Raw genomic sequence first — 15201 nt, 5'->3', positions numbered from 1 at the left:
AGCCAACACAAACTCCTCACTTCACAAAGTGGCAGCATGCAGCCAAGGGGGCGAGTCAGGCTGAGCAGGGAGCAAGATGAGGCTTGCATGGAGGGAAGGGGGCAACGTCATGGCTTGCATTTCTGCCTGGGGAGGAGAGTAGCAGAGCCCAGAGCTGCAGTCGTGGACCAGGAGCCTCCCTGCAACAGTCTCACACAGGTGGTGTCGCAGGGGACAGCAACCCAGGAGCTGCCTGGGCAGAGGAAGGTGCCCAGGCTGCCCAGGGCCTCGCAGAGCCCACCATGCCCTCCGGGCCACCACCCAGCTCACCCCTCCCCACAGCCCAGGCTCTCGCTGGCCCTGCCTCCTACACATGCTCCGCTTCCTCCCTTACTCTCACACTTCCTTCCACAGTCAAAGTCTCCCTTCCTTATCCGGACCCCAGCACAACGCCCACCCCACACACCCCACTCCTTTCCCCCACCAGAAACGGCAGCGTGGGCAGGGCCATTGCAACTCCTGACCAAGGAGGAAACAGTCCTTCAAGTTCAACATGGAACTGCACCCAGCTACCTGGCAGGATCCCCAGGTGCAGGCGAGCTCTGCAGCCCCACACACTGCCCCACGCTCCCTCATCAGCCTCCCCCCGGGGGCAGGGGGATGCCACAGAGCTGAGCCAGTGCTCAGTCCCACCACCCAGGCCACAGGCAAGAGCAAAGGACAGGGGCACTCAAAGCCAGGAGCCAGGCCAGCAGGGCAGGAGCAGCCTTTCCAAAACTGCACCACCCAAAATGCTGCTCTTTGCTTCTAAAGAGAGAAAGCAGCTTTTCTACGCAGCCGTCTGGACCGGGAAACTCCAGCACTGCTGCTAGGAACAAGAGGAGACTGGATCACGCCAGTGCTGCTCGGCGGCAGGCGGGCCACGGGCCTGCCTCCACTCACTCACCCGCTGAGGGTTTGTAGCCCTTCTCTGCTCTCCCTGCAAAGACGAGGCAGGCAGCAGCAAAAGCCGCTCCCCGGCACCCATCGGCAAGGGGCTAAGCCACAGTTCCCAGCACGGCTCACGTGTCCTCCAGAACAGCCCTGCTCCCACACCACGGCTCCCCGCGCCTCCCTCGCCCAGCACCTGGCACCCCACACACCCCGCGTCTCACCTTCCTCCCTGCTCCGCACCCGCCGCCAGCCCAGCGCCCACCGACCGACCGACGGCCCCTTGCTTGAGCTCTTCTTCCGGACCACGAAGCCGGCAGCCACCACGATGGCAGTGAGGACAGCAGCCAGCACCGCAAGGATGAGGAGGAGCAGGCTGTTCTTCGGCTCTGGAACCGAGCGGAGCCGTCAGCCGCGCTGGCCAGGAGCCGACCCCGTCGCCGGCCGGGCCCCGTCCGCTCCCAGGGCTCACGACCCAGGCTCTGCGGGCCCCCCGCCCGCTCCAGCCCCGCACTCACCGCAGCGGCCCCTCGGCGCCGCCAAGGCCGCCAGCAGCAGCCCGAGGAGGGGCAGGGGCACCCGGCGCCCCGGGCCCATCTCGCCTGGCCCCAGCCGCGCCGCCACCAGCCCCCGCGCCGCCGCCCAAGAGCTGCGGGGTGCCGAGAGCAGCGCGAAGGCGGAAAGAGGCAGCCAATGGCGGGGCGGGTTGCCTCTGTCGTCACCGGTCGCCAGGCGAATCCCGGCCGCCACGGTTGCGCCCGAGCGGAAGCGGGAGCGAGCCCGAAAGCGAAAGCGAAAGCGTCGCGGCGCTGCCCGGGGCCTCCCCCGCCGCGGCCGCGCAGGATCCGACCTCGCTGAGTGGCCGGCAGCGGCAATTCCAAGCGGGAGGCGATGGCCGGGCAGGGAAGAGCGGCAGCAGCAGCGGCAGCGGCAGCAGCAGCAGGTTGGGGCGTGTTGCGCCAGCGCGGCCGCGGCGGCAGCGCGTGGGAGAGCGGCGCCCGTGTGAACGCAGCGTCCGTTCTGCCAGCAGCTCCCGCAGCAGGGCCGTCACCAGCACAGCGCACACCTGGCCCAAGGCAGGGAGAGCAGCTCAAGCCTCCCAAGCCTCTTTCATCCCACTTCCCTCCCATTTCCCCCATGTTTGCTCCTGCGCAGTGCATGTTGATCCCTCCCTTTCCCCACCTTTGGTCCTTCCCCTAAACATCCCCTCATCAGCTCTGCCCTTTCCTGCAATCCCCTTAAAAGATCCCAGAGTAAGTTTGGTGCAATCCCCCGGCTTTCCTTGGCGTTGTATTCCGTAGCAAGGAAAGCCTCCCTCACCAGGGTAGTGTGGCTGAGCAGTCTAAGGCATTGGATTACGGCTCCAGTCTCTTTGGAGGCGTGGGTTTGAATCCCACCACTGCCAGGTCCCTTTTAGGCCCTTGAGAGGCAGCTGGAGGCATGGAGTTGCTTCTTCTCTCTGTGCAGTGCTGGTCAATGCCACATCTGGAGTACAGTGTGAGGAGACCACATCTGGAGTAGAGGCTGTGTCCAGCTCTGGGCTGCTGCCCAGCACATGAACCACAGACAGACTAGACTGGAGCAGTGAATCCAGGGATGGAGTGGAGAAAGAGCCAGTCTAGACTCTTCCAAGTGGCATGCAGTGCAAGGCTATGCCTCTCCCAAGGGGCAGAAGTTGAAATCCAGTGAATGCTCTGGAGGACGAGAAACAAATTTTGCCCAGCACGGAGGAGACTGTTCAAGCTGTGCCCATCGCTGTCCTTGACAGGACCTCAGGGTCGAGCTGGGATGGGGCAGATGGTCAGGGGAGTTGCGTTCTGCCCCCCTTTATTGATGGCAAGGTTGAAATAAGGATGCAGCGGCTCTGAGAAGCTGCTGGTGAAAGCGAAGAGGTGGGACCTGTCGGTGAGGTTGTAAAATGAGACCTCGCCTGCCTCAGAGTTGAGGAGAATTTCCACCGCTTGGGTGCTGTGATCACAAGCAGAGTAGTTGAGGGGGAAGGGCCGTGGGAAGACCAGGAGGCAGAGTCTCAGCACAGACACATGCTCCTGCATTCCTGCCCAGCCTTGGGAGGTCCATGCGTGTCTCCAGGAGATCCCTGCAGACAGTCCGGGGCTCCCTCTCACAGGCGCACAGAGTCCCAGTGTCACAGCCAGAGGTTTTGGCCCTGAGGGACGATTAAGCGGTGTCCCAGCAGAATTTGAACTTGCAAGAAGAAATGCACTGCGTCCTCAAGATTTGACCTGCAGTTTGGGCTTGTTCCAACTACACACAGAATCAGTTATGGATGACACTTCAAGAAGCAAAGAAGAAAAAAATGGAACACAACCTCAGTCATTGTAAACTGCGACTAAGGTATTTTGCCATCACTTCTCCTTTCCCAAATCTTGCATGGTCCATGTCTCACCACAAGCAAATCAGCAAGGCACTTGCTAAACTTCCTTCCGGGAAAAATGTCTCTAAAATCAAAGGCAGGGAAATAATGAAAGAGCAGAGAGTGCTTCTGAAGGGAAGTCTTCTTTGAAACGGAAGTCAGCTTGTGCTGGAAATTTGGACCTCCCTAGGATGACTTTTGTTCTTGCAAAAGCTTATTTTTAAATGCTGGTTTCCACATATTTACTTTCCCACTCCCACTGGGTTCACTGGTTTTATTGGAAACAGAGGAACACAAAGTATCCAGGCTCGGTTGTATGGTAGATACAGGGTATCTACTGCAAAGAAACAGTTGATACTTTTCCAAGCATCCCAAAGGAACACAAAATCAAGATGTGAACTGCTTCCTAGCCACCAATGCCAGGAGGAAAAAATCTCTTTGACTAAGACAAGTGTTCTGCCTTCAAGCCTAGATCAGGTTGCTCAGTTCTGTGTCCCACCAAGATCTAAATATCTCCAAAGACGGAGATCTCCCATGCCTCTGTCCCCATATTTGACCATCCTCAGGTTGAAGGGGATTATTTCCTCCCTTACATTTAATCAGAATTTCCCGTCTTGCAAATTCTGCCCGTTGCCTTTCACCCTGTTGCTGGGTACCTCCAAAAGCCTGGCTCCAGCTGCTCTACAACCCCATTAGGCAGTGGCAGAGAGCGATTCAATCCCACTTTGCTGTTTCCTCTCCGTGCTGGACAAAGCCCCACGAGCTCAGTGGCCGCTGCTGGGCTCGCTCCAGCCTGTCCCTGTCTGCCCATTAACCTCTCATGGGCAGACAGCTCATGTCATGAATATTTGATCATTGGAAAATGAAGTGAGAAAGAGGAGAGACTGGGCAGAACTGGACAGTGAGAGAGCAAGGGGCTAGTCTGCTAGCTGGCTACTTAAAGAAGTAATACTTATGTTGATAGCATGGCTATAAGGAGACGTTATCAACATGTAAGAATTAAGTAGAATGTTAAAGGTGATGGAGAACTGTTTGCCCTGTCACCTGCCCTCGTTAAGGACCTCACAGCGCTGGTGGCGACATGTCCCCTGCTGTCTCCACTGTCCCTTCCCCGAGCAGGAGGGGCCCATACGCAACTCAGGCCAGTGCAGGGAGGCCTCTACCCACCCCAAAAGGTGACGGAGTGTCCGTATCCAGCCCCAAAGGTGCAGGCAGACTGGTACCCATTGCAAAAGGTGACAGAAGGTCCATATCCAACCCCAAAGGCGCAGGGGGACTGGTACCCACTCCTAAAGGTGGTGAAGGGTCCATATCCAGCCTGAAAGGTACAGGCAGCAGCAGAGCCACGCCAGGGACACCAGCCCTAGCAGGTGCACGCAGCCCTGGAGCCTGGTGGTGGCAGCACCCGGTGAGAACAGCTGCCTCCGGCTCCCAAATCTTCTTCGCTCCAGTAGCAAAACTCTTCCACAGCAAGGAAAGATTCCATGACAAAGAAAAGCACCTGGGAGCCCCCACTGCCTTGCCTCCACGTTCATGTGCAAACCTTTATTGACCACAGTTCTGCTGAACAGCAGCTTGGCAGGACACAGCGCGAGAGAAACAAGAGCCCACACACCCTCCCCCCATACAGCTCCAAGCACATGTCAAGGAAACCCAGGCACCTGGGGGACTCCGGGCACCTCGTGCCAGCAGAGTCCATTGAACTGCTGGTGCAAGGCCAGTGTGAGGGAGGGGAGAGGAAGGTGGAGAGCTGGGGCAGAGCCTCTGCTCCGTCCTGGGCTCACGTGCGCAGCCCCGAGAGGTGCCCATTGGCGAGAGCAGGGTTTGTGCCCCAGCAAAGGCAGCACAGGGCAGGGGAGAGGCCAGGACACGTGGGCAATTCAGCCAGGGCCTCTCACCCTCCTCACAGCCTCCCAAACCTCCTTCCCTTCTCCAGGACGAGGAATGGAGCCCCAAAAAGCCCGTCCCCCTCAGCCACTGCCTGCTCCCTGGGTTTGGGCAGAGCTGAGCTGACCATCTGCTCCTGCAGGAGCAAGGAGGGGAGCAGAAGGAGCATCTGGGGAAGGACGGGAGGCCTCTGAGGCTGGAGACGAGGTGGGGTAAGGTGTGTGTGGGGTGGGTGTGCTGTTCCTGGGGCCTAGCCACACTGCTCCTTTTTCCACACAAAACCAAGGGTGGATCCTCCTCCAAATCAATGAGGTTGACCGGAACCTGTAGATCTCGGCCCAGTTATCAGCATTGACAAATGTCACATGCCCTCCTGTGCAGTCCAGACACACCCAGATCCTCTTGGGGAATGGGGACAATGACAAGGGGGTTCGAGGGGATGCGAGAGCCTCAAACGTTCCCTTCTGGTACTGCACAGCCCAGACCCTTTTGTCAAGGCTTGTCTCAATCGGTCCCTTCCTCCTCAAGGACTCCCTGGCCACCCCCACAGCCCAGTGGGAATCAGCACCCACCTCCCCCTCCACCTCCCACCAGTGCCTCCCCCCAGTGAACCCCTCACGGCCCAGCACACAGAACGAAGAATCAAATCTCTTCTTTGAGTCCGGAAGGTCCTGCCATGTCTCTCCCCATCTCACGCTTCTGCAGTCCTCAGACATTATGAGCTGGCGATGAGCTGTGTCTGGATCCAGGGAAACCTCCTCTGCAGGCACAAGAAGAGTCAGAGTGTCAGGGGCAGAGGCTCAGCCCTGGGCAGGCTTTCCCCTCTCTGGGGAAGGGTCTGCCCCACTGAGGTGGAGATGCGGCACCTCCTTCCACCAAGGAGAAACAAGGACTGGGGCCCTCAAGTTCATGGTGCAAGGTACAAGTTCTGCCCAGCCATGCACTGCCTGAGGACAGGGACTGCCCAGCACTGCCCCTGCACTGCCCAGACCCATTGCCCCCCACGCACACAAAGAAAAAGAGCATGATACCCCTGGGAGGAAAGAACGGGCAGAGCATTAAACAACAAAATGGCTTTACCTTTGTCTATAGACAGAACTAGTCTTCTCCATGCTGCAAGGAAAGATGAGAGCCGGTTACAACACACGGCCTGTCCCCAGGCAGGGCCACACTGTGGACATGGGCAGGAGAGAGGGTCCAGCCCTGTTCTGGTCACCCAGCGGTGGCCACAGTTCCCTGCACATCACACTGGGGTTTCCCCAGGGCCCAGCCACTGCACTGCTGCAGAGGACGGGCAAAGAGGGAAAGGGCTGAGCACCTGGAGCCTGGGCAAGGGCTCGGCTCTGTGCCCAGAGCTCGCGGCACAGGGAGACTCACCCAGTTCTGCAGCTTGTTCTCCTGGAAAAACAACAAAAGCAACATGTGATCAGAGCAGGGTCTTCTCCTGCCATGGCTGCTCCCTCAGGAAGGGAGAGAGCTCAGGTGTGGGTGCTCTGCACTAAAACCGCTTCTGTTTTGAGGGCTGGCTAATGTGAAAAGAGTGCGTGCTCCTGCAGAAGGCCTCCGTACCAGCCTGCCTCCTCCCAGACCCTCAGCAGCACCCAGCAAAACCAGCTCAAGGGCTTTCCAGACACTCCTGAGTTCATCCTCACTCAGGACAGAGCTTTGGGGGATCAGGCTGACAGACTGAGACCTTGCTTGGAAAGCACTGAACTTGGGACAGCTGTCAGGAGAAGCTACCTCTATTCAGGAGGGAAGAGATTTTTGCAGGGGTTTTACAAGTGGAACCAGGAAAAAGAGACTCACTCAGCTCCGTGGTCTTTGCCTCTGAAAAGCAAAAGAAAATGAAGAGTCATCAGCAGAGGAGCTTCCCATCCCCAAGATACGACCCCAGCAGAAGGCATCGCTGGGGATGGTCCTGACCCCCTGAGGATTTTGCATCTCTCCCCCATATCAAGGGAACGGGCAATGCACAAACACTCTCAGGGCAGGCTCTGATCCCAGTCAGCTGCATCCCCGTGCTGGGGACATGAACAGCCCTCAGGCACAACCTGAGCTTTAACTCAAATCCTTTCCCAGGCAATAACCCAAACCAACAAGCCAGCGTCCATCCCAGGCACACAGCTCTAGAAAGCTTTTGGAACTGTATTTGGAGGAAGAAGACTCCCTCATCTCTCTGCACTCTTCCTCAGAAAAGCAAAGGAAAAGGAAGAGGCCATGAGTCACAGAGATTCCCATCCCCGAGGGACAACCGCAGGAGAAGGCATCACTGCGGATGGCTGTGCTCCCCTCATTTTATTTCTCTCCCCCACACCCAGGGAAAACATAATGCACACACACTCCCAGAACATGGCCTGGGACCAGCCTACTGCACCCCTCTGATCCATGGGCACAGACCGCCCCCCCACTCAACCAGGGCCTGTTTCAACCCAAATCATCTCTTCAGAAAACACGCAAAAAGCATCAAGCCAGTCTCCATCCCAAGGACACAACACTGTGGAAAGGTTTCAGAAGTGGAAATGCAGAAAAACAACTCACCCAGAACTCTGGACTGTTCCTCTACAAAGAAAAGCAGAAGGAAGAGGAGATTAGCAGAGGACCTGCCTTTGGCAGCACAAGCAACTCTGGAAGGGGCAGGCCCTGCTCTCTGCGTTCTTCCCTCCTTTCCCTTCCTGGACCCAGGGAACGGGCAATGCACAGACATGCACAGTCCACTAAGCCCTCGCACTCTTCAAGCTCTCAAGCAATAACCAAAACCAACAACAAAGTGTCCATCCCAGGCACACAGCTCTAGAAAGTTATTTTGAACTGGATATGAAGGAAGAAGACTCCCTCATCTCTCTGCACTCTTTCTCCGAAAAGCAAAGGGAAAGGAAGAGGCCATGCACCACAGAGCTTCCCATCCCCGAGGGACATCCGCAGGAGAAGGCATCACTGTGGATGGCTGTGCTCCCCTCATTTTATTTTTCCCCCCATTCCCAGGGAACAGCTAATGCACAGACACTCCCAGAACATGTCCTGGGACCAGCCTACTGCACCCCTCTGCTCCATGGGCACACACAACCCCCTGCCCCAGCCAGGGCTTCTTGTAACCCAAATCATTTCTTCAGACAACACACAAAAAGCATCAAGGCAGTGTCCATCGCAAGCACACAACACTGTGGAAAGGTTTCAGAAGTGGAAATGAAGAACAACGACTCACCCAGACCTCTGTACAGTTTGTCTACAAAGAAAAGCAGAAGGAAGAGGAGATTAGGAGGGGACCTGTCTTTGGCAGCACAAGCAATGCTGGAAGGGGCAGGTCCTGCTCTCTGCGTTCTTCCCCCCTTTCCCTTCCCATACCCAGGGAACAGGTAATGCACAGACACGCGCAGGCCACTAAGCCCTCGCACTCTTCAAGCTCTCAGGCAATAACCCAAACCAACAAGCGAGTGTCCATCCCAGGTACACAGCTCTAGAAATCTTTTTGAACTGGCTATGGAGGAAGAAGACTCCCTCATCTCTCTGCACTCTTTCTCGGAAAAGCAAAGGAAAAGGAAGAGGCCATGCCCCACAGAGATTCCCATCCCCAAGGGACAACCACAGGAGAAGGCATCCTGAGGATGCCACTACTCCCCTCATTTTCTTTGTCCCCCCCAGACCCAGGGAACAGCTAATGCACAGACACTCCCAGAACATGCCCTGTGCCAAGCCTACTGCACCCCTCTGCTCCATGGGCACAAACAACCCCCATCCTCAGCCAGGCCTTGTTGTAACCCAGATCGTTTCCTCAGACAACATGGAAAAAGGATCAAGCCAGTCTCCATCCCAAGCACACAACACTGTGGAAAGGTTTCAGAAGTGGAAATGCAGAAAGACAACTCACCCAGAACTCTGGACAGCTTTCCTAAATAGAAAAGCAGAAGGAAGAGGAGATTAGGAGGGGACCTGCCTTTGGCAGCACAAGCAACTCGGGAAGGGGCAGGCCCTGCTCTCTGTGGTCTTCCCCCTTTCCCTTTCCATACCCAGGGAACGGGCAATGCACAGACATGCGCAAGCCACTAAGCCCTCGCACTCTTCAGCCTCTCCCTACTTATTCCACAGCAGCAGCTCACAACTGTGCAGGATCAGACTTTGCCTCCTTCCTTCACAATCAACACATGGAAGCAGAACAAGCCCAGTCGCCCTCCTTTCTTGGACAACTGTATATGAAGATGAATTCAAGTGAGTGTGGTGTATTTGCAAGGTTTGTGCATCAATAGCAGCATAAGAGCCGCTCACACCACCCTGGCCACATGCTTTCCGGGCTGCACACCAACACGCAACATCTCCCCTGCCGTGTCAGCCTGCTGGCAAACTCAGCTGGGACGCTGCTAGAGCAGCTCTCAGCACAAGGGGCATTTTTTGACAACTCCTGGTCCAAAGCTGTGCTCCCTCTCCTCCAGCTTTGTTCCCCTGCCTTCTGCCGGGAGCCCAAGTCAGGTTCTCCGCACGCTGAAGGCATGCTGCAAACACAGCCGTGATGCCCACAGGGGGGAGCTCCCTTTGCACCTTAGCAGAGGTGGGTCAGGGTCTCCAGCTCCATCACGGCCTCACCCCTCCACTCTTCACCCCTCCAAACAACATCCCTTTCCAACTACATGGTTCCTCCCTTGACCCATCAGGATTTTACCTGTCTTCTTAAACAGACGAACACTGAAGAGAATTAAACCAGGTATCAGCACTAACAGAGCCACCAGCATCACTGCCAGAGCCACCTTCCAGGGATGGGCATCATGGAAAAAGGGAGCTAAGAAAGCAAAAGGAAAGGCTCGTTTTACACTTCAAGGCCTGAGGAAAACCCCATGTTTCCCACATGACCAAAAAAGAAAAGGAAAAAGAAAATCCAAATACAGCAAAGTGCAGCTGGGTGCAGCTGTGCTCCAGGGCACAGGAGGGCTCCAGCTGGTCCCATGGGGTCCCTCTCCATTGACCTCCTCTCTCTCTCTCTCATTGCTCAGCACCACCGCTGCCATTCATCTCTCCTCCACAGCACTCCTAAGGGGACGTTCTCCCCCCGCTCCCCGACTGACACTGCAGGGAACTCACCTGATATGTGCAGAGACGACTCCTTCTCTTGGCCAAGGCGGCTGTTCCTCACCACACACGACAAGTCCCCGTCTGCCTCCCCCGTCACACTCAGGCTGTGTTGTATTTCAAACAGGCCCCGCTCGTCGTGGGAATGTCTCTGAGAGACCGAGGACAGACGCTGCCCCCCAGGATCCTTCCACAGCACCTCAGGCTCCGGGAACCAGCCGGACGAGCGACACACCACCTGGATCCCTCCGCCCTGGTAACCCTCCAGCGAAACGAGCGGGGAAGAGCCTATGGCTGGGATGAAAAGGAGGTATCCTGGGTTAAGGACCGAGAGCATCCAGGTCAAAGGGGAAGTACTTTCCTATGTTCTGTGTAGGTACCATCCACATCCCTGTCCAGCCAAGTCCGGAAGGGGCTGCGGAGCCAGGCATTCACACACACAGGGCGCTACGCACACAAGAACCACCCGCCATTGCATCAGCGCCTTCAGGTCCCTGCACAAAGTGCCAGCAGCCTTAAATCTCCTGTCATCCTCCACAGCAGAGGAAGACCGGGCTCATGAGCTGTCAGCGTCCCAAGGCCCTGGCTGAGCACCCACGCTTGTTTAGTTAACCTCAGACATTTCCTGGCAATGAGTCAGGTCTCCCATTGCACAAAAAGCAAACCCAAAACAAAGATCCCAGATAGCTGGACCTGGAAAGAGCTCTCCTCCCAACTCCAGCCATGAAATTTGGTTCAGTCCTCTGCGCAGGTCACAAGTCAGGCTCTGTGCCAAAGCAACTGCTCAGCAGCCTCTCTCAAGCTTCAGCCTGTGTCTAGTGCCTCACATGAAAAAGACACCTGGAGACACAGCAGATTCCAGCAACTCTATCCCATCCACGCAACACCCACACAGGCCACCAACAACCCTGCTCAGGCAAGACGGGTGCTCCCTCCTGGGCATGGGTTCAGATGCTGAAGGGAAGAGCCTCTTGGCCTCCTCCTCTTTCAAAGGCTCTTCTCTTTCAGCCATAGAGCACCCACTCCCTCGATGCATTGGCAATTCCCCCATTCCCTGGGGGAGCATTTTCATACCCCTTTCACTAAGCTGTACTTAGTGGCCTTGTCCAAAACTACCAGCATGGAAATGCAACTAAGGTGGAAATGGCAGATGAGCCACCAACACACCTGCCACTTGCAGTTGCATTATAGCTTCTGCATAACCAGCAGCACCTTCCACAGTGCAGATGTACGTTCCATCATCGGAGGGTCTGACACTGAGAATTCAGTGTCCAGTGTTCAGTGCAGCTGAACAGTGCAGTTCAGTCAGTGTTCAAGTCCAGGCTTCCTCTGCTGAGGCCATCATGAGACAACACTGTCCTCCCTTGATATTCTCTCATCTGTTCTGCAAACAGGTCCTCTCCATCCTCGTAATGATGCACTGTTTCAGAGATGTGGTGCCGAATCCACCTGACAGCCATGCTCTGAGCATTCAAGCTGGGGGAGAGCTGACAGGGCAGCACAATGCTCTGCCCCACGGTGGCAGTGAGAGGGTGGTAAGGTCCCACCACCTTCAGCTGCGCTGTGAAATGGACAAGGACACAGAGGAAAAGCAGACAGACGCTGAGCTTTTGCAGACGTGACTTGAATGTTCTGCATGAAAGGGGGATGAGTTTTGTGCAAGTGGTTGGGTGCGGGCATTGTAGCATCAGAAGGGAAAAGCAAAGACACTAGAGAAACTCGGGAAGGGAGTGGGAGGATGTGAAGGAGAAGGAGGTTTCCTGGAAAGATCCTCCCGCCCCCCTCCGGAGTTGGCATCAGCCTGTAAAGGGCTTCCACCTCCTGCTGATCGTGTTCACAGAGCAGGAACTCTCCATAAACATACAGTTCAAGAAGGTCTTAAAGAAGAGGACTGAAAATCTAGCCCAGCCAATGCATAGCCTCCACAGAAGAACAAGAGGGAAAATGGAAGCGCAACCGGGGCTGTGCTCCAGGCTCACATCTCCTCCCTCACACCTCCTCCCCTCTCCCAACTGCCACAGGTGCCTGGGCACAGCGACGCACATCTGGCAGACACAGCTGGGCAACGCCCACGTCAGCCCTGCACCACCCGACACGGGCCACGGCATTCCTACCTGATCCCAGATGGAGAACATGGAGAGTCACAAGATAACGCAGGACGCCCCGCAGATGGTTGGCGAGGCTGGAGCAGCCAGAGACCAAGAGAAACTGCATCTCCCCTGAGGCTCTACCTGGAGAAGATGGAGGAGAAAGGAAAAATGAGGGGAATGGAGGGGCAGCTGAGGCCAAGGGACAGCACTTCTCCAGCACAGACACTCCAGAAATCCCACCAAATCCCCACCACGAACACCCAGCCAGCACAAACTCCTCACTTCACAAAGTGGCAGCAGGCAGCCAAGGGGGCGAGTCAGGCTGAGCAGGGAGCAAGACGAGGCTTGCATGGAGGGAAGGGGGCAACATCATAGCTTGCATTTCTGCCTGCGGAGGAGAGTAGCAGAGCCCAGAGCTGCAGTCATGGACCGGGAGCCTCCCTGCAACAGTCTCACACAGGTGGTGTCACAGGGGACAAAAACGCGGGAGCTGCCCGGGCAGAGGAAGGTGCCCGGGCTGCCCAGGGCCTCGCAGAGCCCACCATGCCCTCTGGGCCACCACCCAGCTCACCCCTCCCCACAGCCCAGGCTCTCGCTGGCCCTGCCTCCTACACAAGCTCCGCTTCCTCCCTTACTCTCACACTTCCTTCCACAGTCAAAGTCTCCCTTCCTTCTCCGGACCCCAGCACAACGCCCACCCCACACACACCACTCCTTTCCCCCACCAGAAACGGCAGCGTGGGCAGGGCCATTGCAGCTCGTGACCAAGGAGGAAACGGTTCTTCAAGGTCAACATGGAACTGCACTCGGCTACCTGGCAAGATCCCTGGGTGCAGGCGAGCTCTGCAGCCCCACACACTGCCCCACACTCCCTCACCAGCCTCCCCCAGGGGCAGGCGGATGCCGCAGAACTGAGCCAGTGCCCAGCCCCACCACCCAGGCCGCGGGCAAGAGCAAAGGACGGGGGCACTCAAAGCCAGGAGGAGGGATCGCAGGGCAGGAGCAGCCTTTCCAAAACTGCACCACCCAAACCCCTGCTCTTTGCTTCTAAAGAGAGAAGGGAGCTTTTCTACGTGGCCGTCTGGACCGGGAAACTCCAGCGCTCCTGCTAGCAACAAGAGGAGACCGGATCGCGCTGGTGCTGCTCGGCGGCAGGCGGGCCACAGGCCTGCCTCCACTCACTCACCCGCTGCGGGTTTGTAGCCCTTCTCTGCTCTCCCTGCAAAGACGAGGCAGGCAGCAGCAAAAGCCGCTCCCCGGCAGCAATCGGTGTGGGGCTAAGCCGCAGTTCCCAGCACGGCTCACGTCTCCTCCAGAACAGCCCTGCTCCCACCCCACGGCTCCCCGCGCCTCCCTCGCCCAGCACCCGGCACCCCACACACCCCGCGTCTCACCTTCCTCCCTGCTCCGCACCCGCCGCCAGCCCAGCGCCCACCGACCGACCGACGGCCCCTTGCTTGAGCTCTTCTTCCGGACCACGAAGCCGGCAGCCGCCACGATGACGGTGAGGACAGCAGCCAGCACCGCAAGGATGAGGAGGAGCAGGCTGTTCTTCGGCTCTGGAACCGAGCGGAGCCGTCAGCCGCGCTGGCCAGGAGCCGACCCCGTCGCCGGCCGGGCCCCGTCCGCTCCCAGGGCTCACGACCCAGGCTCTGCGGGCCCCCCGCCCGCTCCAGCCCCGCACTCACCGCAGCGGCCCCTCGGCGCCGCCAAGGCCGCCAGCAGCAGCCCGAGGAGGGGCAGGGGCACCCGGCGCCCCGGGCCCATCTCGCCTGGCCCCAGCCGCGACGCCACCAGCCCCCGCGCCGCCGCCCAAGAGCTGCGGGGTGCCGAGAGCGGCGCGAAGGCGGAAAGAGGCAGCCAATGGCGGTGCGTGGCGCCTCTGTCGTCACCGGTCGCCAGGCGAATCCCGGCCGCCACTGTTGCGCCCGAGCGGAAGCGGGAGCGAGCCCGAAAGCGAAAGCGAAAGCGTCGCGGCGCTGCCTGGGGCCTCCCCCGCCGCGGCCGCGCAGGATGCGGCCGTGCTGAGCCGCCGGCAGCGGCAATTCCAAGCGGGCGGCGATGGCCGGGCAGCGAAGAGCGGCGGCGGCAGCAGCAGCAGCAGGTTGGGGCGTGTTGCACCAGCGTGGCCGCGGCGGCAGCACGTGGGACAGCGGCGCCCGTGTGAACACAGCGCCCGTTCTGCCGGCAGCTCCCGCAGCAGGGCCGTCACCAGCACAGCGCACACCTGGCCCACGGCAGGGTGAGCAGGTCAAGCCTCCCGAGCCTCTTTCATCCCACTTCCCCACGTTTGCTCCTGCGCAGTGCATGTTCATCCCTCCCTTTCCCCACCTTTGGTCCTTCCCCTAAACATCCCCACATCAGCTCTGCACTTTCCCACAATCCCCTTAAAAGATCCCAGAGTGAGTTTGGCACAATCCCCAACTTTCCTTGGCACTGTATTCCATAGCAAGGAAAGCCTTCCTCAGCAGGGTAGTGTGGCTGAGCGGTCTAAGGCGCTGGATTAAGGCTCCAGTCCCTTTGGAGGGGTGGGTTTGAATCCCACCACTGCCAGGCCCTTTTAGGCCCTTTTCGGCCCTTGAGAGGCAGCTAGAGGCATGGAGTCACTTATTCTCTCTTTGCAGTGCTGGTCGATGCCACATCTGGAGTACAGTGTGAGGAGACCACATCTGGAGTAGAGACTGTGTCCAGCTCTGGGCTGCTGCCCAGCACACAAACCACTGACACACTAGACTGGAGCAGGGAATCCAGGGATGGAGTAGAGAAAGAGCAAGACTCTCCAGTGGCATGCAGTGCAAGGCTACCCCCCCTCTCCAGTTGAAATCCAGGGAATTCTTCAGGAGGATGAGAAGGAGCCAGACTGTCCAAGCTGTGTCCATCGCTGTC

At 58.0% G+C, this 15201-nt stretch overlaps 3 protein-coding genes and 2 non-coding genes across 21 annotated transcripts in view; 3 read left to right on the top strand and 2 right to left on the bottom strand.

Annotated features, from left to right (window-relative positions):
• LOC106490780 (zinc finger protein 850-like) overlaps positions 1–15201 on the bottom strand; it is a 214217-nt gene that overhangs the window by 38408 nt on the left and 160608 nt on the right.
• LOC136994708 (zinc finger protein 208-like) overlaps positions 1–15201 on the top strand; it is a 206892-nt gene that overhangs the window by 45217 nt on the left and 146474 nt on the right. Inside the window, 1 exon segment of the mRNA XM_067313673.1 lies at positions 13579–13584. Coding sequence (XP_067169774.1) covers positions 13579–13584 — 6 coding nt within the window.
• LOC106489074 (butyrophilin subfamily 1 member A1-like) overlaps positions 1–15201 on the bottom strand; it is a 64064-nt gene that overhangs the window by 29102 nt on the left and 19761 nt on the right. For 10 of the 17 annotated variants that reach the window (XM_067313723.1, XM_067313727.1, XM_067313726.1 and 7 more), the window contains one exon: positions 7709–7729. In XM_067313723.1, coding sequence (XP_067169824.1) covers positions 7709–7729 — 21 coding nt within the window. Of the gene's footprint in view, positions 1–925; positions 959–1133; positions 1299–1427; positions 1575–5077; positions 5931–6250; positions 6284–6547; positions 6569–6976; positions 6998–7708; positions 7730–9821; positions 9939–10237; positions 10520–15201 lie in introns of those variants that run through there. The other 7 variants (XM_067313737.1, XM_067313736.1, XM_067313740.1 and 4 more) reach the window with 7 other exon arrangements.
• Positions 2233–2314, top strand: TRNAR-ACG (transfer RNA arginine (anticodon ACG)). The gene has a single exon. It is a non-coding gene; the product is annotated as a tRNA-Arg (tRNA).
• On the top strand, positions 14787–14868 carry TRNAL-AAG (transfer RNA leucine (anticodon AAG)). The gene has a single exon. It is a non-coding gene; the product is annotated as a tRNA-Leu (tRNA).

This window comes from Apteryx mantelli, chromosome 32, assembly GCF_036417845.1.
Source record: "Apteryx mantelli isolate bAptMan1 chromosome 32, bAptMan1.hap1, whole genome shotgun sequence".
NCBI classification, from domain to species: domain Eukaryota; kingdom Metazoa; phylum Chordata; class Aves; order Apterygiformes; family Apterygidae; genus Apteryx; species Apteryx mantelli.
This window is presented reverse-complemented; position numbering and strand designations above follow the sequence as displayed.